At 59.5% G+C, this 14,139-nt stretch overlaps 1 protein-coding gene across 1 annotated transcript; it reads right to left on the bottom strand.

The window, feature by feature from the left end:
• Window positions 1–1,775: 1,775 nt before the first annotated feature.
• SEMA3G (semaphorin 3G) lies at window positions 1,776–12,730 on the bottom strand. Its single transcript, XM_066326793.1, has 16 exons — window positions 12,643–12,730; window positions 9,120–9,280; window positions 8,067–8,129; window positions 6,424–6,543; window positions 5,706–5,796; window positions 5,506–5,622; window positions 5,113–5,255; window positions 4,919–5,033; window positions 4,752–4,821; window positions 4,431–4,575; window positions 3,939–4,170; window positions 3,732–3,823; window positions 3,422–3,463; window positions 3,026–3,251; window positions 2,601–2,740; window positions 1,776–2,509 (listed from the first exon to the last, which is right to left on the bottom strand). The coding sequence occupies exons 1-16, from the start codon at window positions 12,728–12,730 to the stop codon at window positions 2,045–2,047; spliced, it is 2,310 nt and encodes a 769-aa protein (XP_066182890.1). The 3' UTR covers window positions 1,776–2,044.
• Between the last annotated feature and the right edge of the window lie 1,409 nt (window positions 12,731–14,139).

The raw sequence follows: 14,139 nt of genomic DNA, 5'->3' as shown, positions 1-14,139 counted from the left end.
ATGCTGGATCTGCCCAGGGATGGTGTTTCCTTCCACCCACCAGGTGCCTGAGGTTGTGTTCATGGTTGTTCAGCCTGTGGAAGTTTCTAGGGTCTCGTTTGGCTGGTGCTCACCGGAGACAAGGCTGGAAGCCTGCAGAATGCCCTGACAAAATCTTTCCTGCTCCAGCCTGGGTGGTAAATCTACCCAGGAGGACCAGGCTCAGCCACCTCAGAGACTTACTGGGAGCAGGGACAAAAAGTCACCCCAAAAGTGGGGACTCTCTGGGGGACTGTTTCCTTCTGGTCTCCATTCCTGCTCAATTTGAAGCATTGCTGGCTCTGGTGCCACCTCCAGCCTATCACAGTCACCTCAGGGCCAGGTCCCATACACAGCAGAATTCTCAGGACACTTCTTGCTGCCTCCCCCAAAATGGGCAGCCCAGTCCCTGCTCTGTGCAGTACACGGGTCATTCAGAGGCAGAAGGGTGCAGGCGTTCCAGCACAGGTCAGTGCAGGCACTGCAGAGCTCTTTAATCCGAGCCCTGAGGAATCAGACTCCTGTCTCATTTCTCCAGGTTCCTCCTTGTCTCTACTTGTTGGCTTTTGTTCTTCTGTGCCCCCAGGCCTGTGATTATCCAAATCCACGTGCCTGGCTTCTGTCATAAATAAATCTCCATAAATCAGTGCTACCAGCACCACTCCCCTCCCTGCAGGACATGTCCCAGCCTATCAGCCCCACAACAGCTCCCCCATCCCAGGAGAGGTGGGACATGGAGCTGGAGAAGGGGGCCAGGACCCCCAACCCATCTCTGTGGGATGGGGCAGTGCTGCCGAGGGACTTTGCTCCCAGGGAGCCGCTGCTGCAGCACAAACACACACACAGAGAGGAGAGATGATATCACGACCTGGCTTTGTGTGAGCTATTTAGAGCCTTTTAATTATTACTATTATTATTATTATTATTTTTCTTTCCCGTTCCTCCAGCTCTGAACAATGCCTGTCCCAGCAGGGCTGCAGTTCACACCATTGTGTGGGGCTGCCCTGTCTCAGGAAGGGGCAGATCTTTATCATCCGGGGCTGACCACGAGTGAGCTCATGTCGGATGAGGAAAGCAAGGAACACCTTGCAGGCAGCCTGGGGGTGCTCTCCATGTACCTACCCCCAACCCCTGCGTTTGGGGGAGGCCCTAGGTGCTGGTTTAGCTCCAGCAGGCAGCAGGAGCGCACCCAAACCAGCCATGTCCCACCCAGCCCTGCAGGGTTACCAACCAGCAGAAACCACCCCAGGTGCTGCAGCCCCCCAGGCTCTGCTGGGGCTGCCTTCTGCCTGTCCCTGCTCCCACCTGGGCACAGTGGCAGTGGTGGCATTAGTGCCTCTCCCAGTGTTTACCCAGGAGCAGGTCTAACCTGCCCACAGCTGTTTGCTTTTGTCCCGTAAAACAGGCTGTGGAGCGGACAGAGGGAGGTGGGGAGCTGCACCCAGGAACAGGCTGGCACTGCTGAGTGTGTCCAAGTGCCAGGGGAAGGCAGGGAGGAGCACTGTCCTGAAGGATACATCCTGGGTGGCACAGCACAGCTCTGGCTCCCCAGGCACAGCAGGTGACAGGGCTCCTCCTGCACACAGAGGCTTTTTGGGATGATGGTGGCTTTCCCCCCATACGAGCAGGCGTCATCTTCCCCAGGCTCTGTGCTGGTGTGGAAAGAGCCTGGAGCCCTCAGCCACTCCCCACATACATCCCCAGTATTCACAGAGGGATCCAGCCAGCATCTGGGTAACAGCACGGCCTGGGTGGCACTGTGCCCCAGCCCTCCCAGGAACTACAGCCCCCACCTGCTACATCACCTGCAAGAGCAATGGGAGGCCAATGAGTCCCACCTCACCGCCTGTTTGTGAGGTGACCCTGCTGCCACTGAGGGTGACGGGGACCTGCCCATCCACTCCAGCCAGGGGGACCAGGCTGGCAGCACTGCAAGCCACTCACCAGGACAAGAGGACCCCCGGGAGCTTGCCCACCAGGACAAGAGGGCCCCCATGGCTGCCCCACGTCCATTACCCTGCCCTCTCTAAGTGGCTGGTGCTTGCCGGGGCACACGGTTCCTCTCGCTGTGGGGTTTGGCTGTCCGTCCCTTCTTGGCCACATCCACGCCAGCCAGGACCAGCTTGGCCTGGGCCAGTTTGCTCTTGCGGTGGTGGGGGCGGCTGCTGCACCAGAGGCGGGCACAGTACTCCTCCACTCGCCGTGGGTTTTGGGAGCTGATGAGGTGCATGATGTCCTTGAACCAGGTTTTGGGAGCCTGTGGCACCAGCGGGGACTCAGGGCAGAGCAGGTGTGGGGTCTTGTCCCCTCGGCCCTGGGGGAAGGTGTGTGCCAGCTGCTCACTGGGGATCACCTCCAGGGTGGTCTTGGCCACCATCTGGGTGAAGCCATGCTCCAGCGTTTTGCAGTAGTAGATGCCGGCGTCGTGGCGGTGCAGCTTGCGGAAAAGCAGCCCATGCTCCATCTGCAGGATCCGCTCGTCCGTCTTCACCTGTGGGCCACCAGGACATTGGGAGGGTCCAGGTCTGGCCCCACATCCCTCCCGTGTCCCCACAAGGGGAGCAGGTGCAAGGGAGTCTCACCTCGTCCCGCTGCTCGTCGGGGGGCCTCTGGACAAACCACTGCACGCTGGCCTGCAGGGACCGGGGCACACACTCCAGGAAGGTGCTGTTGTTCTCTGCCCCATAAAGCACCTTCTCCTCAATGCTCTCAAAATCATCCACTAGGGCAAAGACAGGCACAGGCTTACAGGGAGGCAGAGCCAGCCTCTCAGTGTCAGCCCTCCTTGGACACCATATGGCTTCATCCCCTTCTCTCCCAGTGGAAAGACCCAAGCCCCAGCAGCACCCACCTTCTCTTGAGGCATGTCTTGGTCTATGAATTGGGCAGATGAGGGTGCCCACATGGAATGGCTACAAGCCTCTCTGTGTGCTAGGGCTGTGCATGTCAGGACACCTGGGGGCACCTGCAGGAGACCCTCAGCCCTGTGAGCCCCCCAGTTTCTCACCAGTCAGGTTCTGGTCCAGACACTGGTGTGCAGGGTTGCCATGGCGGGTGTCCTGGCGGCGATGGCGGTGCTTGCCGGAGGGCAGGGAGTGGGTGCAGGCAGTGCCATCCCAGGCACAGTAGGGATCCCTGGCCAGGCAGCACTCGGCACAAGCGGTGCCGTAGGACTCACACTGGTGCAGCTGTACCTGGGCCACCCCCAGACTGGAGCCTACGTAGAGTGTTTGCTGGGGGAACAGCACCACGGTGGTGATGTTGGCAACCCCCATGGGCTTGGCACCTGGGGGCCCAGCCAGGACACCCCAGGGCAAGCATCACATGGCTTTAAGAGGCTGGTGACCACAGTTGGTCACCTGCCCAGTCCCCAGCCCAGTAGCCAAACCCGGTCTGTACTCACACGCTTGACAGAGATCTCCATCTGGGTAATGGGCACAGGCATCTGTAGGGGGGAGGGGGAGTGGAATCAGGCTGGCATAATCCTCACCACAGACAGCTCAGCTCATTCAGAGCCACCAGGCTTGGTGGAGCATCAGGAATGTTTTGGGGAGGGTGAAAATACCTCCAGCCACCCTCTGCCTTCACAATCCTCAGTCCTCCCAGAAACAAGCAATGCAGTGAGTCCAGCCCTGAGCCTCCATTCCCACCTGTGTCCCCAACCTGAGCCCACCCCACTGTCCCCCCCTTGCAAGTTGGGCAGTAAATGTCACCTTAAAAACCTGCAGCTCCTCCAGGATGACTTCTTCAGTCATGGCTGAGCTTCTCTTCTGCATGACCACCACCTTCAGCACCGAGCCAGCATCTGGGGACCAAGGAGGATGGAGGTGTGAGCATCCTGCATCACACAGCCCAGGGGAATGCCCACTGGGGGCCCCCAGCTCTGTGACTCCTTCCTGCACTCTGCTCCTGCTGCTCACCTGTGCCAAGGAAGAGGACGTCGTGCTGCCCGTCCTCGGCCTCCACCCTGTCCACCACGAGCTGGCGCAGCTGGTGGGGCAGGTCAGTCTTCACGAGGAGGGGCCGGCGGTGCCGGGGGTACACGGGCTTGTGCATGAGGGGGTGAGCGCGGGCAAAGTGCAGCACCTCGTCGGGGAAGTCCTTGGTGGTGCCATACTGCCGCCGGGGCTGGTTGGTGGTCTTGCTTGGACACTGCAGGGACAAGAGGGGACCAATTCAGCCTAGCCACCCCAGCACCCATCACTCCTTCCCCTTCCATCACCCCTCAGAGCTGTTTTGGGTCCCTCTCTGCCTTTCAGTTTGGAATCCATCATTTCCACTCCTTTTCTAGACCTTGGCAAACCACCAGCTGACCTCTCCAGCAGGTGAGAAGATGTGGGATGGCTCCATCTCCACCCCAGAAGAGCAGTTGGAGGAGCAGAGGGGCCCTGGAGATGCAGGGAGTCACTTACCACACCCGGCCGTGGGTAGGGCACCCTGCCCTCATAGGCACCCCACTGGTGATGGGGGCTCTCTCGGTGGGCAAAGGGCCCATTGAAGACCTCCCGGATGTCGGCCATGCGGTACACACAGACAGCAGAGCCCCGGAAAACATGGCTGCAATAGGACAGAGAGTGGGTTCAGCAGAGCCATGCTTGGCACTGCTGGCAGTGGGAACACCGATAACCCTAAGCAGACCAGGGGAGCAGCTAGCAACCCTCGGTGACAGTGACAGGGAAAGCCATGGACAACTGCAGCTGGATGTCCCCAGAGGCTGGAGATGTACCACCCACCTGACAGTGCTGAAAAGGGCATAGATCTCCGGGCTCTTCCCATCCTTTGTCCTCAGCAAAAAGACATCCTCTGGAAATGAAAGCATGGATTTTTTCCTGGAAGACAACTAAGTGAGTAACCGCCAACTGACTAGCCCCAGTGAGATACAGCTCCATGCACGCCTTACCCAGCTCATCAAAGTAGGTGTCAATGCCACCAGGGCCAGGGACTGAGCACACCAACCGTGCCTTGTTGAAGGTACTCCACTTGTTGACCAGCACCCTCTGGCCACCAGCATCATTCTGCAAGGACAGGGAGTATCAGGGCCATTACTGTGACTTAGTGCATCCCTGTCCCCCATGGTCTCCACCAGCATCTTACCACGCAGACACGCCCCACACGACTGACAATGGCATGCTCCTTGCTGTCTGCCTCCACCACCTTCTCCGTGAAGAAGAAATAGGCTTTGTTATTGTCCCGGTCATCATTGTCTGGGATCAAGTGGGCTGCCACAAATTTGGGATCTACAAGCAAGAGCCAGCCATGTCAGGTGGGGAGAGAGGGCACAGCCACCACCTCCAGACCTGCAGTCCCTGCTGCGGCTGGATGCCAGCCAGGGCCACCCCAAACCTTGCTGCTCCAGTGCCTTTCCCTGCCCTTAGCTGGCATGGGGGATGCTGCACCATAGCAGCAGATGTTCTGGCCACCACAAGGTTTGTGGTCCCTGGCATTAGCCCTGCTGGGGGAAATGGAAGGGCAGAGGGAAGCTGTTACCGCTGAGTAAGCGCTGGTCCACCTCTGTGCGCAGGGCAGAGCGGGCCCCCATGCTGCGGAAAATACCGGGGTCACGTCCCAGGAAATCTGCAGTGAGGCCAGCGTACAGCTCCCCACCTGCAAAAACACACAGCTGGCTGGCACAGGGACCATTCCTGGACACACCCCGGGGCTCCCAGATCCTGAGGAAGACAACTCACCGATGACGGTGCTGGCGAAAGCACGGCTGGGCTCGTGCGGGCACCTGCCCCGGCCGGTCTCCACGTTGGCAGGGTCCAGGCTGAAGGTGTGCTGGGGAGGAGAGCAGGCAGGTGAGCCCTGGGCTGTGCCCAAGCATGCAGGGGCCAGCTCTGGTCCCTGCCCAGCTTGCACCTCACTCAGTGCACCCAAAAGAACCAAATGGGAGCAGGATCCATGCTTTTTGAGGCAAGACTGATCCCATGAGGGCGCACAGCAGCTGAAGGGGAGCCACCAGCCTTGTTGCTTGCCTGCCTGCCTGTCTGGTCAGAGTCATAATGGTACAGACAGGGCTCCTGCTGCTCAGACAAAGCCAGGCTTGGGGAGGGCTCTGAGGGGTGTCCTGCCATTCCACCCCAGCCAACCTGATATATGAGCAGTGAGCTGGGAGAGGAGAAAATGCCACCCCCGCCTCAGCCCCTGGCAGGACACCAGCCCCGGGGGACATGTATATAAAGGGGATCCCAGGCCAGATAGGTGGAAAAGCTGGACAGGGCATAGCAGAAGGAAAAAGAGACAGCAGGGAGCTGCTTCTTGACACTCCTCCCCCACCAGTATTCACGTTAGAGCAAACTACACATCCAGTGTCCCCATGCAGTCCCAAGGCCCCTCAGGAGAGAGGCAGGCAATGGGGTGTCCCATTCCCATTCCAGGGGTGTCCTGCTGGGGATGCTGCCCTACCTCACCACGGTGCCCCACGTAGATGAAGGTGCACATGGGGTGGAAGGCGCCTGTCCCACAGGCCAGCAAGTGTGTCCGGTTGTAGGGATGGAGCACGCGGACATAGTTGGCACAGTCAGTCTGGGGGGACAGCAAGGGACAGGAAGGGTCACCGGGTATTGGTGCTTTGCCCACCCCCAGCTCCCTGCTTCTGCCTGGGGCCCTGTGACAGTGGGTGAGCCTTACTGTCTGCCAAGGCTGCCAGGGCTCCACCCAAGCTCCCTGCCTCCAGCCTGGTGCCAGGGATCTGGGGTAGCAGCTTGTGCCCACTGACAGGGCTTGTATGGACTTCATCTGGGTCAGGGGGTGACTGACCCACTGCAAAATGACAGGGCTTTTTACTGGTCCTCCTGCTGCCAAGAGCATCCCAGGGGAACCACATGAGATCCAGTTGCCACCTGGGCATCTCCTGCCCACAAGCACCTGTGCACTCACCCTGTCACACAGTCCATGCTAGCCAGGGGAGCAGCATCACCTGCCCTGCAAGCTCCAAACTCTGCCCCAAGCCCCTGGCGCCCAGGACGTGACCAGATGCAGGGACATCCTTTCCCATCATGTTCCTGCTTACGCCAGGGATGAAACAAAAGGAGGAAACAGTGGAGACAGAGACCCACAGGCATGCTAGGCTGCCTCCAGAACAGCCCTGGTGGCTGCTGTCTGGAATTGTCCCCTTTTGTGGGGGACAGCAGCAATGACGCTCCCAGGGCTGGAGACCTGCCACCTCTGACTTTGTGCATCCTCTCCTGGCAGTTCCCATTGGAAAAGGGCTCCCATCCTTCTCCACCATTAGTTTGGCAGCTCCCCCTGGCCAGCTCCAGCCCTGCCTGCTCTCCATTGTTCCCTCCACAGCAGGATTCGAGGCCCCTCATCTGCTGGGAACACCGCTGCCGAGCCGCCCCGGGGGTTCCCAGCCTCCTGCTGTTTATTTTCCCTTTGCAAAGAGCCTCTAAAATAGCAAGTGAAAAAAAAATATATGTTCAAGAAAAATAAAAAGTTGAGCCTGCCCTGGCTTGGATCTGTCGGTGAGAACTGGTAAAATAAACACTGAGAGCAGAACAGGGACTCCTGGGAGCAATTTGTCTGGGCCAGGGGAGCCCTGGGGACTTCTCCCCACCACAGTCCTGTTTCATTTTGGGGCAAGGGGATGCAAAGAGGGGTAAGGTTTAGGGAACAAGGTCACCAAACCTGAGTCAGTTACAGATTTCCCACCATCTGGGACAGCCAGGATGGGCCAGACAGGGTTGCTGAGGTCTGGAGCACAGCATGGGGGTTTTGGTCCCTCCAAGCTCCAGTCTCAGAGCCCAGCTATCCCTGCCTGCTCATGCAGCCACACTGGCATGCACTGGCCACCACTCTGTGGCCACACGGCTGAGCAGAGCAACTGAGACAGGATTTCCAGAGCCTGGTGCAAGCCTTTTGCGTGGCCAGGATTGGCCACAGACCCTCTGCCTCAGTTTCCCTCTTGCACCAGGATTAACTGGTCCCTGAGCCCCAGGGCCAACCCAGGCAGGTGGCATGGCACAGCCCCAACATGAGGGGAGCCATCTAGCACAAGTGGACCCCCCAGCTGAGAGCAGAGCACACAAACACAGGGAGAGACTCACCCCTGGGTCCTTCCCCTTCTGAAAACACTCCTCCTTCTGCCCAGGGCGGGGTGGCCAATAGATCTGGAACACAAAGGGTCTGTTGGAGCAGGGAGGGGGACAGCAGGACCCAGCCATGCAAATCCACATCCCCAGGCAAGAGGATGGAGAGAGGAACCCCAGCTCCCTGGAGCCCACCCAGCCCAGGACTCCCACTCCACAACCCCAAGCAGGATGCTTCCTCCTGGGGAGAGGCATCCTGGCAGTCACAGCCTGCAACTGGGCTGGATTTGGGTGGTCGTGCTGGGGATGGCTGGAGCTGGCTTGGAAGGGGGTGGACTTGTGGGTGGCCTGGGGAAAGGGTGCCCAGGGGGCATTAGGAGGGGTGGAGCCCATGTCCCCCACAGCCTTTAGCAGCTCTCAGACCAAGCGCAGCTTGGGTACACAAGCTTGACCCCACCGCAGTGACCCAGCACGCCAAGGGGCACTTCATTTCCTCCTCCTCTTTCTTCAGCTAGAAACAGCCCAGAGCCGTGTTTCAAAAACAAAAAGTTAAAGTGGAGAGGGTGAAAGAGGAGGGGAGCCACCACCCAGCACCATAATTCTGTTCCATCACCTCTCCCACCAAGGAACCAAAAGAGATTTGGGCGCTTTGCCAGGTGAACCCTGGCACAACTTCTTGCAGTGATGGATCCCTTTAGCTCCTTGTCTCTGCAGGCTTTCAGCTGAGTGTTTGCCCAGATGGGGACAAGCAGCACTCAATCTCCCAATGGTAGTTTTTTAGAAGCGTGGGGTCCAAAACAATGCTCAGTACCCAGGAATCATTGGTGAGCTGCACCACCAGTCTCCTAGGCTGATGATCATGACTAACTGCCAGCTAATTTCCCTGCAGCCACCGTAGGCAGCCTGCCTTGGCCAGGAACTACAAGTTTATGAAATGATTTTGAGGCATTTGACATGTGCCAGTCCCCAGGGCAGGCCTTGTTTCAGAACAGCTCAGTTGGGCACCAACAGGTCTGCAGGAGGCCAGAGTGAGGACAGACACCCCAGGATGCTCAGCAGCACCCAGCTCACCTCCTTGGCATCTGCATTGGCCCCGTCCAGGCGTAGGGAGTAGAGCACATCCTTCCCCCCGATGAAGAGCCGGTCACGATACTCATCCAGGTAGAGGGAGCGGAAGCCCAGGAAGCCGCGGTGGCCAAAGAAGAGGACGGAGCGGTTGGTGCCTAAAAGGTCTGCCAGGAATAGATGAAAGCATCAGCAGAAGCCATCCCAGCCCCAAGGGTTCCTCTGAGCTGCTGCTTCTGAGTAGCATGGAGTTGTCCTGGAGTCAGCAGAGCTGCTCATAGCCACTCCAGACTGCAGCATCTGTCTCCATCCCTTCCTGGAGGCATGGACACCCCAGCCTCAACCTGGCTGGAGTGCTCTTCTCCCTGCCAGCCAAGGACAAAGCTGCAGAGCCAACAAGCAGCAGGGCCCCAGGCAAGGTTGCCACCCCCAGCAAGGTTTGGCTGAACCACCCCAGACTCCCACTTGTGGCAGCTGCCACAGCAAGCTGGGCTGGGCCATCATCCCCAGGCTGGGCTCACGCAGAGCTGGGATAGTGGCCAGATTGGACACGAGGTGGGCAGAAAGCAGGTCCTGTCCCTGCTGGGTGCCAGCCAAGGACACAATAGCAGGCATCCAGCCAATGCCATGGGGAAACAGCCACACAAAGCCCACTGCTACCACTGCCACCAGAACTCACTGACAGGAAGGCTTCCTCCATGGCACAGATAAGGCACTTGGGGAGAGGCACCAGCATGGGGGCATCCAGGGATGGACAGGCTGCATCCCTGGGATGGACATCACGCCCCAAAGCAACAGGGTCTGACAGTCAAAGCCCCCAGAGCAAGCCCAAGCCTGAATCTCGTGGGATGGCCAAGGGGACCCTCACAGTGATGATAACACAGCCGCAGTGGCTCAACTGGTTTCCAGTGAGAAATTACTTTAAGGGTCATCAAGCTGACACAGTGGCGCCCACACAGCTGCCACAGCAGCCAGAGGGCCAGAGGGAATGGCTCAGCTTCCTGAGGCTCTGAAAACCCATCCCAACCCCAGGCCAGCCCACTGTGCCTGCCAGAGAGAGAAGGAGGAGGAGGACAAAGCACCATTGATGAGAACAGCTCTGTCCCCAAACACCCTCCAGCCCGGAAGACTGCCAGCCACTGCTGCTGACCCCAGGGAAACACCCAGCCCGAGCATCTCCCGCATGTATCCCCATAAGAGGGGAGGTGGTGTTGGGACAAATCCAGTCACCACAGGTCAGGACACTGGGGTACCAAGACCTGCTCTTGCTGGGAGGACATTTGTCACTTCCATCAAGGAGGTGGCCAGCGACATAATGCCCTATCCTGGAAGGGAGATGCCTCTCCTAGGCCCTGCAAGGGAGACAAGGTCCAAAGGTCCATCCCCTGCAGGGGACAACAGACACCTTCACCCCATCACACACCCTATCCCTGCTCAAGGGCAGCCCCAGTGCCCTAATTGCTGATGCCAGTGGCACGGAAGGTATAGTCCCAGCGGCTCCATCCTCATCAGAAAGACCACTGTGCTTGCAAGCAGAGCTGGCTCCAGGCAGTGGGGTCCCTCCACCCAGTCTGGTACCCTCCTCCCTGTGTCCTTCCAGCATCAAGTCCTCTCACATCACCGGGTCCAGCCCAGGAAAATGCTGTCAGCTCCTTCTATTCTTGCCCAGCAATAATATTTTCCCAGCTCAAAACAACACTGGCAAAGTCGGCAGGCTCCTTTTATTGTTTCAGGCAAGGCTTCCCCTTCTCCCTCAGACCTGGCGAATTCCTCCTGCGCCTCGGGTTACACCAGCTCAGGCGCCTTCCTCTTCAACTCCCCAGGGAACAGCCCTTTGCCATGCCCCATCCATCCCTGGGACACCTTTACCCCCGGGTGGGGCTCCCACGGGAGCCACCCCCCAAGTGGGGATCCCTCAGGAGGGACAGCAAAGAGCACAAAGAGCTTCTGGTCCACACAACACCAAAGTGCTCTTTCCCCTCTTACATGAACCACAGCTGGAAGTCGAAACAAAAGGAAAAGAGTGGCTTGAATTGTGAGGAAAGGCTGGGTACATGGCCACCACTGCACTCACAGCACAACACCTGTCCCTGTCACCCCCCAAAGTCACCTCACAGCCAGAGCCACCAGCCACACAGAGCTCTGGTCGAGGAGCTCTGTACAAACAGAGCTTCAGCTCACCACGGTTTTAATTTCAGAGGCTCTAATGTCTTTAATTGAATTTTTTTTTTCCTTCCCCTGGGGAGAAGGCGGTGGCAGAATTTGTTTCATGGGAAATTTCAGTTTCTGTTTCCAATTTGGAAGACGAATAGAATAATCAGCCTAAGGGGAAAAAAAAGAAAAGAAAAAAAAAAGTCTTCCAAAGGTGGCTCGCTCTCCGTGGGAGGCTGAGGAGCTTCCACCCCGCCCCGGGCAGCGCCTCGCACCTGGGAAACGGCTGGACTTTGTGCTGGAGTGGCTCAGACACTGAGCCAGACCCTGAGCCCCACGATTCGCTCCTACTGAGACCCCCAATCTCCTCACTCTGCTGCCAAGCGCTACCTGAGGACACCGGATTGCATCACCGGGCAGAGCTATGAGCCATCCCGGGCTCCCAGGATAAGGGGATATGGGACACTCCCGTCCAACAGAGGCAGTCCCTAGGGTCACCTGCTGTGCCCCAGGACAGAGCAAGGGATGCAGCCAGACCCGGGAAGCCCTAGCCCAGGCAGCATAAGAGCAGCGTTTCCCTGGCACTGCAGCTCCCGAGGCTCTGGAATTGCTAGGCTGCCCGGGTCTTTCCCCCTTCTGGGAAGAAAGGGGGAAGATATACATTATGTAATTTATTTTATGTTGATTTTTTTTTTTAGAGCAGGTTCATTCCTTGGAGGTCGGGAGGAGATTGGGGCGCCACAGGCTCTGTCAAGTTTGGCTGGAGCAGCTCATGGATTAGGCTGGCAGAGCGGGGGATGCGGCGAGCCAGAGCAGGATCACAAGAGGAGTTTTAATTAAACCCAAGCACTGCCCCCGCAGCCCCGAGGGGCCCCGGCACCGCAGCACCCTCACCCCAGCGCCGCGGGGCTCGGAGGGTGCAGCCCGGGCACCCCTCCCCACCCAGGCGAGGGCAGGATGCTGAGCACCCACCACTCCGGGGGACCACCCACCCGGCACACGAGCCAAAGCGTGCCGGGGCCAGAACACCGCCGTGCCTCAGTTTCCCTGCACTCCGCGTGGGAGACGATCCTCCGTGGGAAGCGGCACATCCCCTGACCCTGTCACCCGGCTCCTCTCCTCCTTCTCCTCCTCGGGGGGCCCCTACGCCCCGCGGGGGGAGCGGAGGGTGCGGACAGCCACGCACCGAACCCCCCAGCCCGAGCGCCCAGCACAATTTGCCCACCAATCGCACCAAAAAATACCCCGCGCTTCGGCTGCAGCGCTCGCAGCTGCGGCTCCCGAAGTCCTCACCTGGCCCCCGGAGTGGGGACCCAGAGGACAGCCCTCCGTGGACAGCCCCCCGCCCCCCGTCCCGCAGCAGGTGCCCCCGGCTCACCGCGGTAGGACAAGCGGAGCCTGGGCAGGCTGTGCCCCGCCGCCCAGAGCCAGCACAGCGACAACGACACCGCCACCGCTGCCCGCATCCCGCCGCCGCGCCCTCGGCCCTCGGTGGCACCGAGCTTTTATGGGGCCGACATCCGACCGCCCCCGGCCCGCCCCGGCCCGCCCCGGCCCGGCCCCGCCATACCCCTGCCCTGGGCCGCGGGGATGCGCGGGGGGACGGCTCCATCTCCCGGGGGGACCCTGAGAACTCCGCGCACCCGCAAAGTGTCCCCTGCCAGCAATGCTTTAGATGTTGCTGCAGTCCCCATCCCCAGAAGTGACCCTGCCAGCACCTCTGGCTCATCCCTGAGGATGGGGGGCAAGGGACAGAAGTTCTGGTCCCCCACCAGCCTTGCACTCCTGGAGGAACAGGAGAGGGCATACAGACCTGCCCCCGGAGAAGGATGCTCATCGTGGTGTGATCTCCAAGCACCAGCAAGAACACAGCTGTCAGGTGCCCATCTCAGTGACAGGCAACCTGGGGACAGCAGGCCAGCTGGGGAAGGGGACTGAGTAGGGTCGAGGGGGGCACAGGGTGCCACACGTAGCCCTGGCACACCGACAGGGCAGGGGATGCAGCGCTGTCTGCCTGCAAAGGTGCCAACACCCTGGGTAGGCAAGGATCCTGACCAGCAAGGACCCCATGGTACCCACACCACTCCCATGCCATCCTCCCCCAGGGCTGCTGGGTCATGGGATGTGGTTATATGAGACCTCAGAGAATCCACGCCGGCTTCCCCTGGGAGCCTCATCACACGGCAGGTGTGTCCCGCATCCAAAACCCCCCCTGCACTGGATGGGGGGAAGGAGCGGAGGAGCTGGTGGCTTCTCCCTCAGTGCTTCATCACTACCAGCCTCATTTCTTCTCCCAGCCCAGCACGGGGCAGCCTCATTATCCCCAGCCCCCCTAAGGGTTCCAGCAGCTTTCTTAATTACAACAAAGTTCAGGAGGCTGGAGAGCCCTGGCTCACCCCCCACCTTTTGTAACAGAGCAGCTTTGGAAGTCTCCTGAGCAGCGTAAAACCACCCCAATTCACTCAGCGGGCCCTTGGTTTCCCCAAGAAACCACACGGACAGATCCCACAGTCCGGGGTGCTGGGGAGCCACACAGGGCTGGGAACAAGTGAGGAGGAGATGCAGCCGATGGCAGCTCTGGCAGGTAAGCAGAGGTTCCTGCCCAGACGTGCACACTGCCTGCCCTGACCAGAGGGTCCGTGGAAGCGGCAGAAGATCAGGAGGGAGGGAGGGAAGGAGCAGGATGAACCCCAGCACCAGTCCCCTGAGGCTGATCGGGAGCAGAGGCCCCTTAGCCTGCCCAGGCAGGATCCTGCCTGCACTGCTCTCATCCAGGCAATGAGCCCAGGGGAGGAGAAGCACCCCAGCAAACTGCACTGTACAAGGAAATTTGCAGTGCCTGCGTGAGACCCCGTGGGCAGCACCATCATGGATG

This window comes from Sylvia atricapilla, chromosome 11 (assembly GCF_009819655.1).
Source record: "Sylvia atricapilla isolate bSylAtr1 chromosome 11, bSylAtr1.pri, whole genome shotgun sequence".
Taxonomy (NCBI): domain Eukaryota; kingdom Metazoa; phylum Chordata; class Aves; order Passeriformes; family Sylviidae; genus Sylvia; species Sylvia atricapilla.
Note: the sequence above shows the minus strand (reverse complement) of the source record. Positions and strands in the feature narration are given on the sequence as shown.

Bases quoted from the DNA above. Each gene is read 5' to 3' on its own strand.
- SEMA3G (XM_066326793.1), bottom strand. From the start codon at position 12,730: ATGCGGGCAGCGGTGGCGGTGTCGTTGTCGCTGTGCTGGCTCTGGGCG. The intron at 5,623-5,705 runs GTGAGTTGTCTT...GTGTTTTTGCAG, and splicing joins TTTCGCCAGCACCGTCATCG to GTGGGGAGCTGTACGCTGGC. The intron at 2,741-3,025 runs GTGAGAAACTGG...TCTTTGCCCTAG, and splicing joins TCTGGACCAGAACCTGACTG to TGGATGATTTTGAGAGCATT.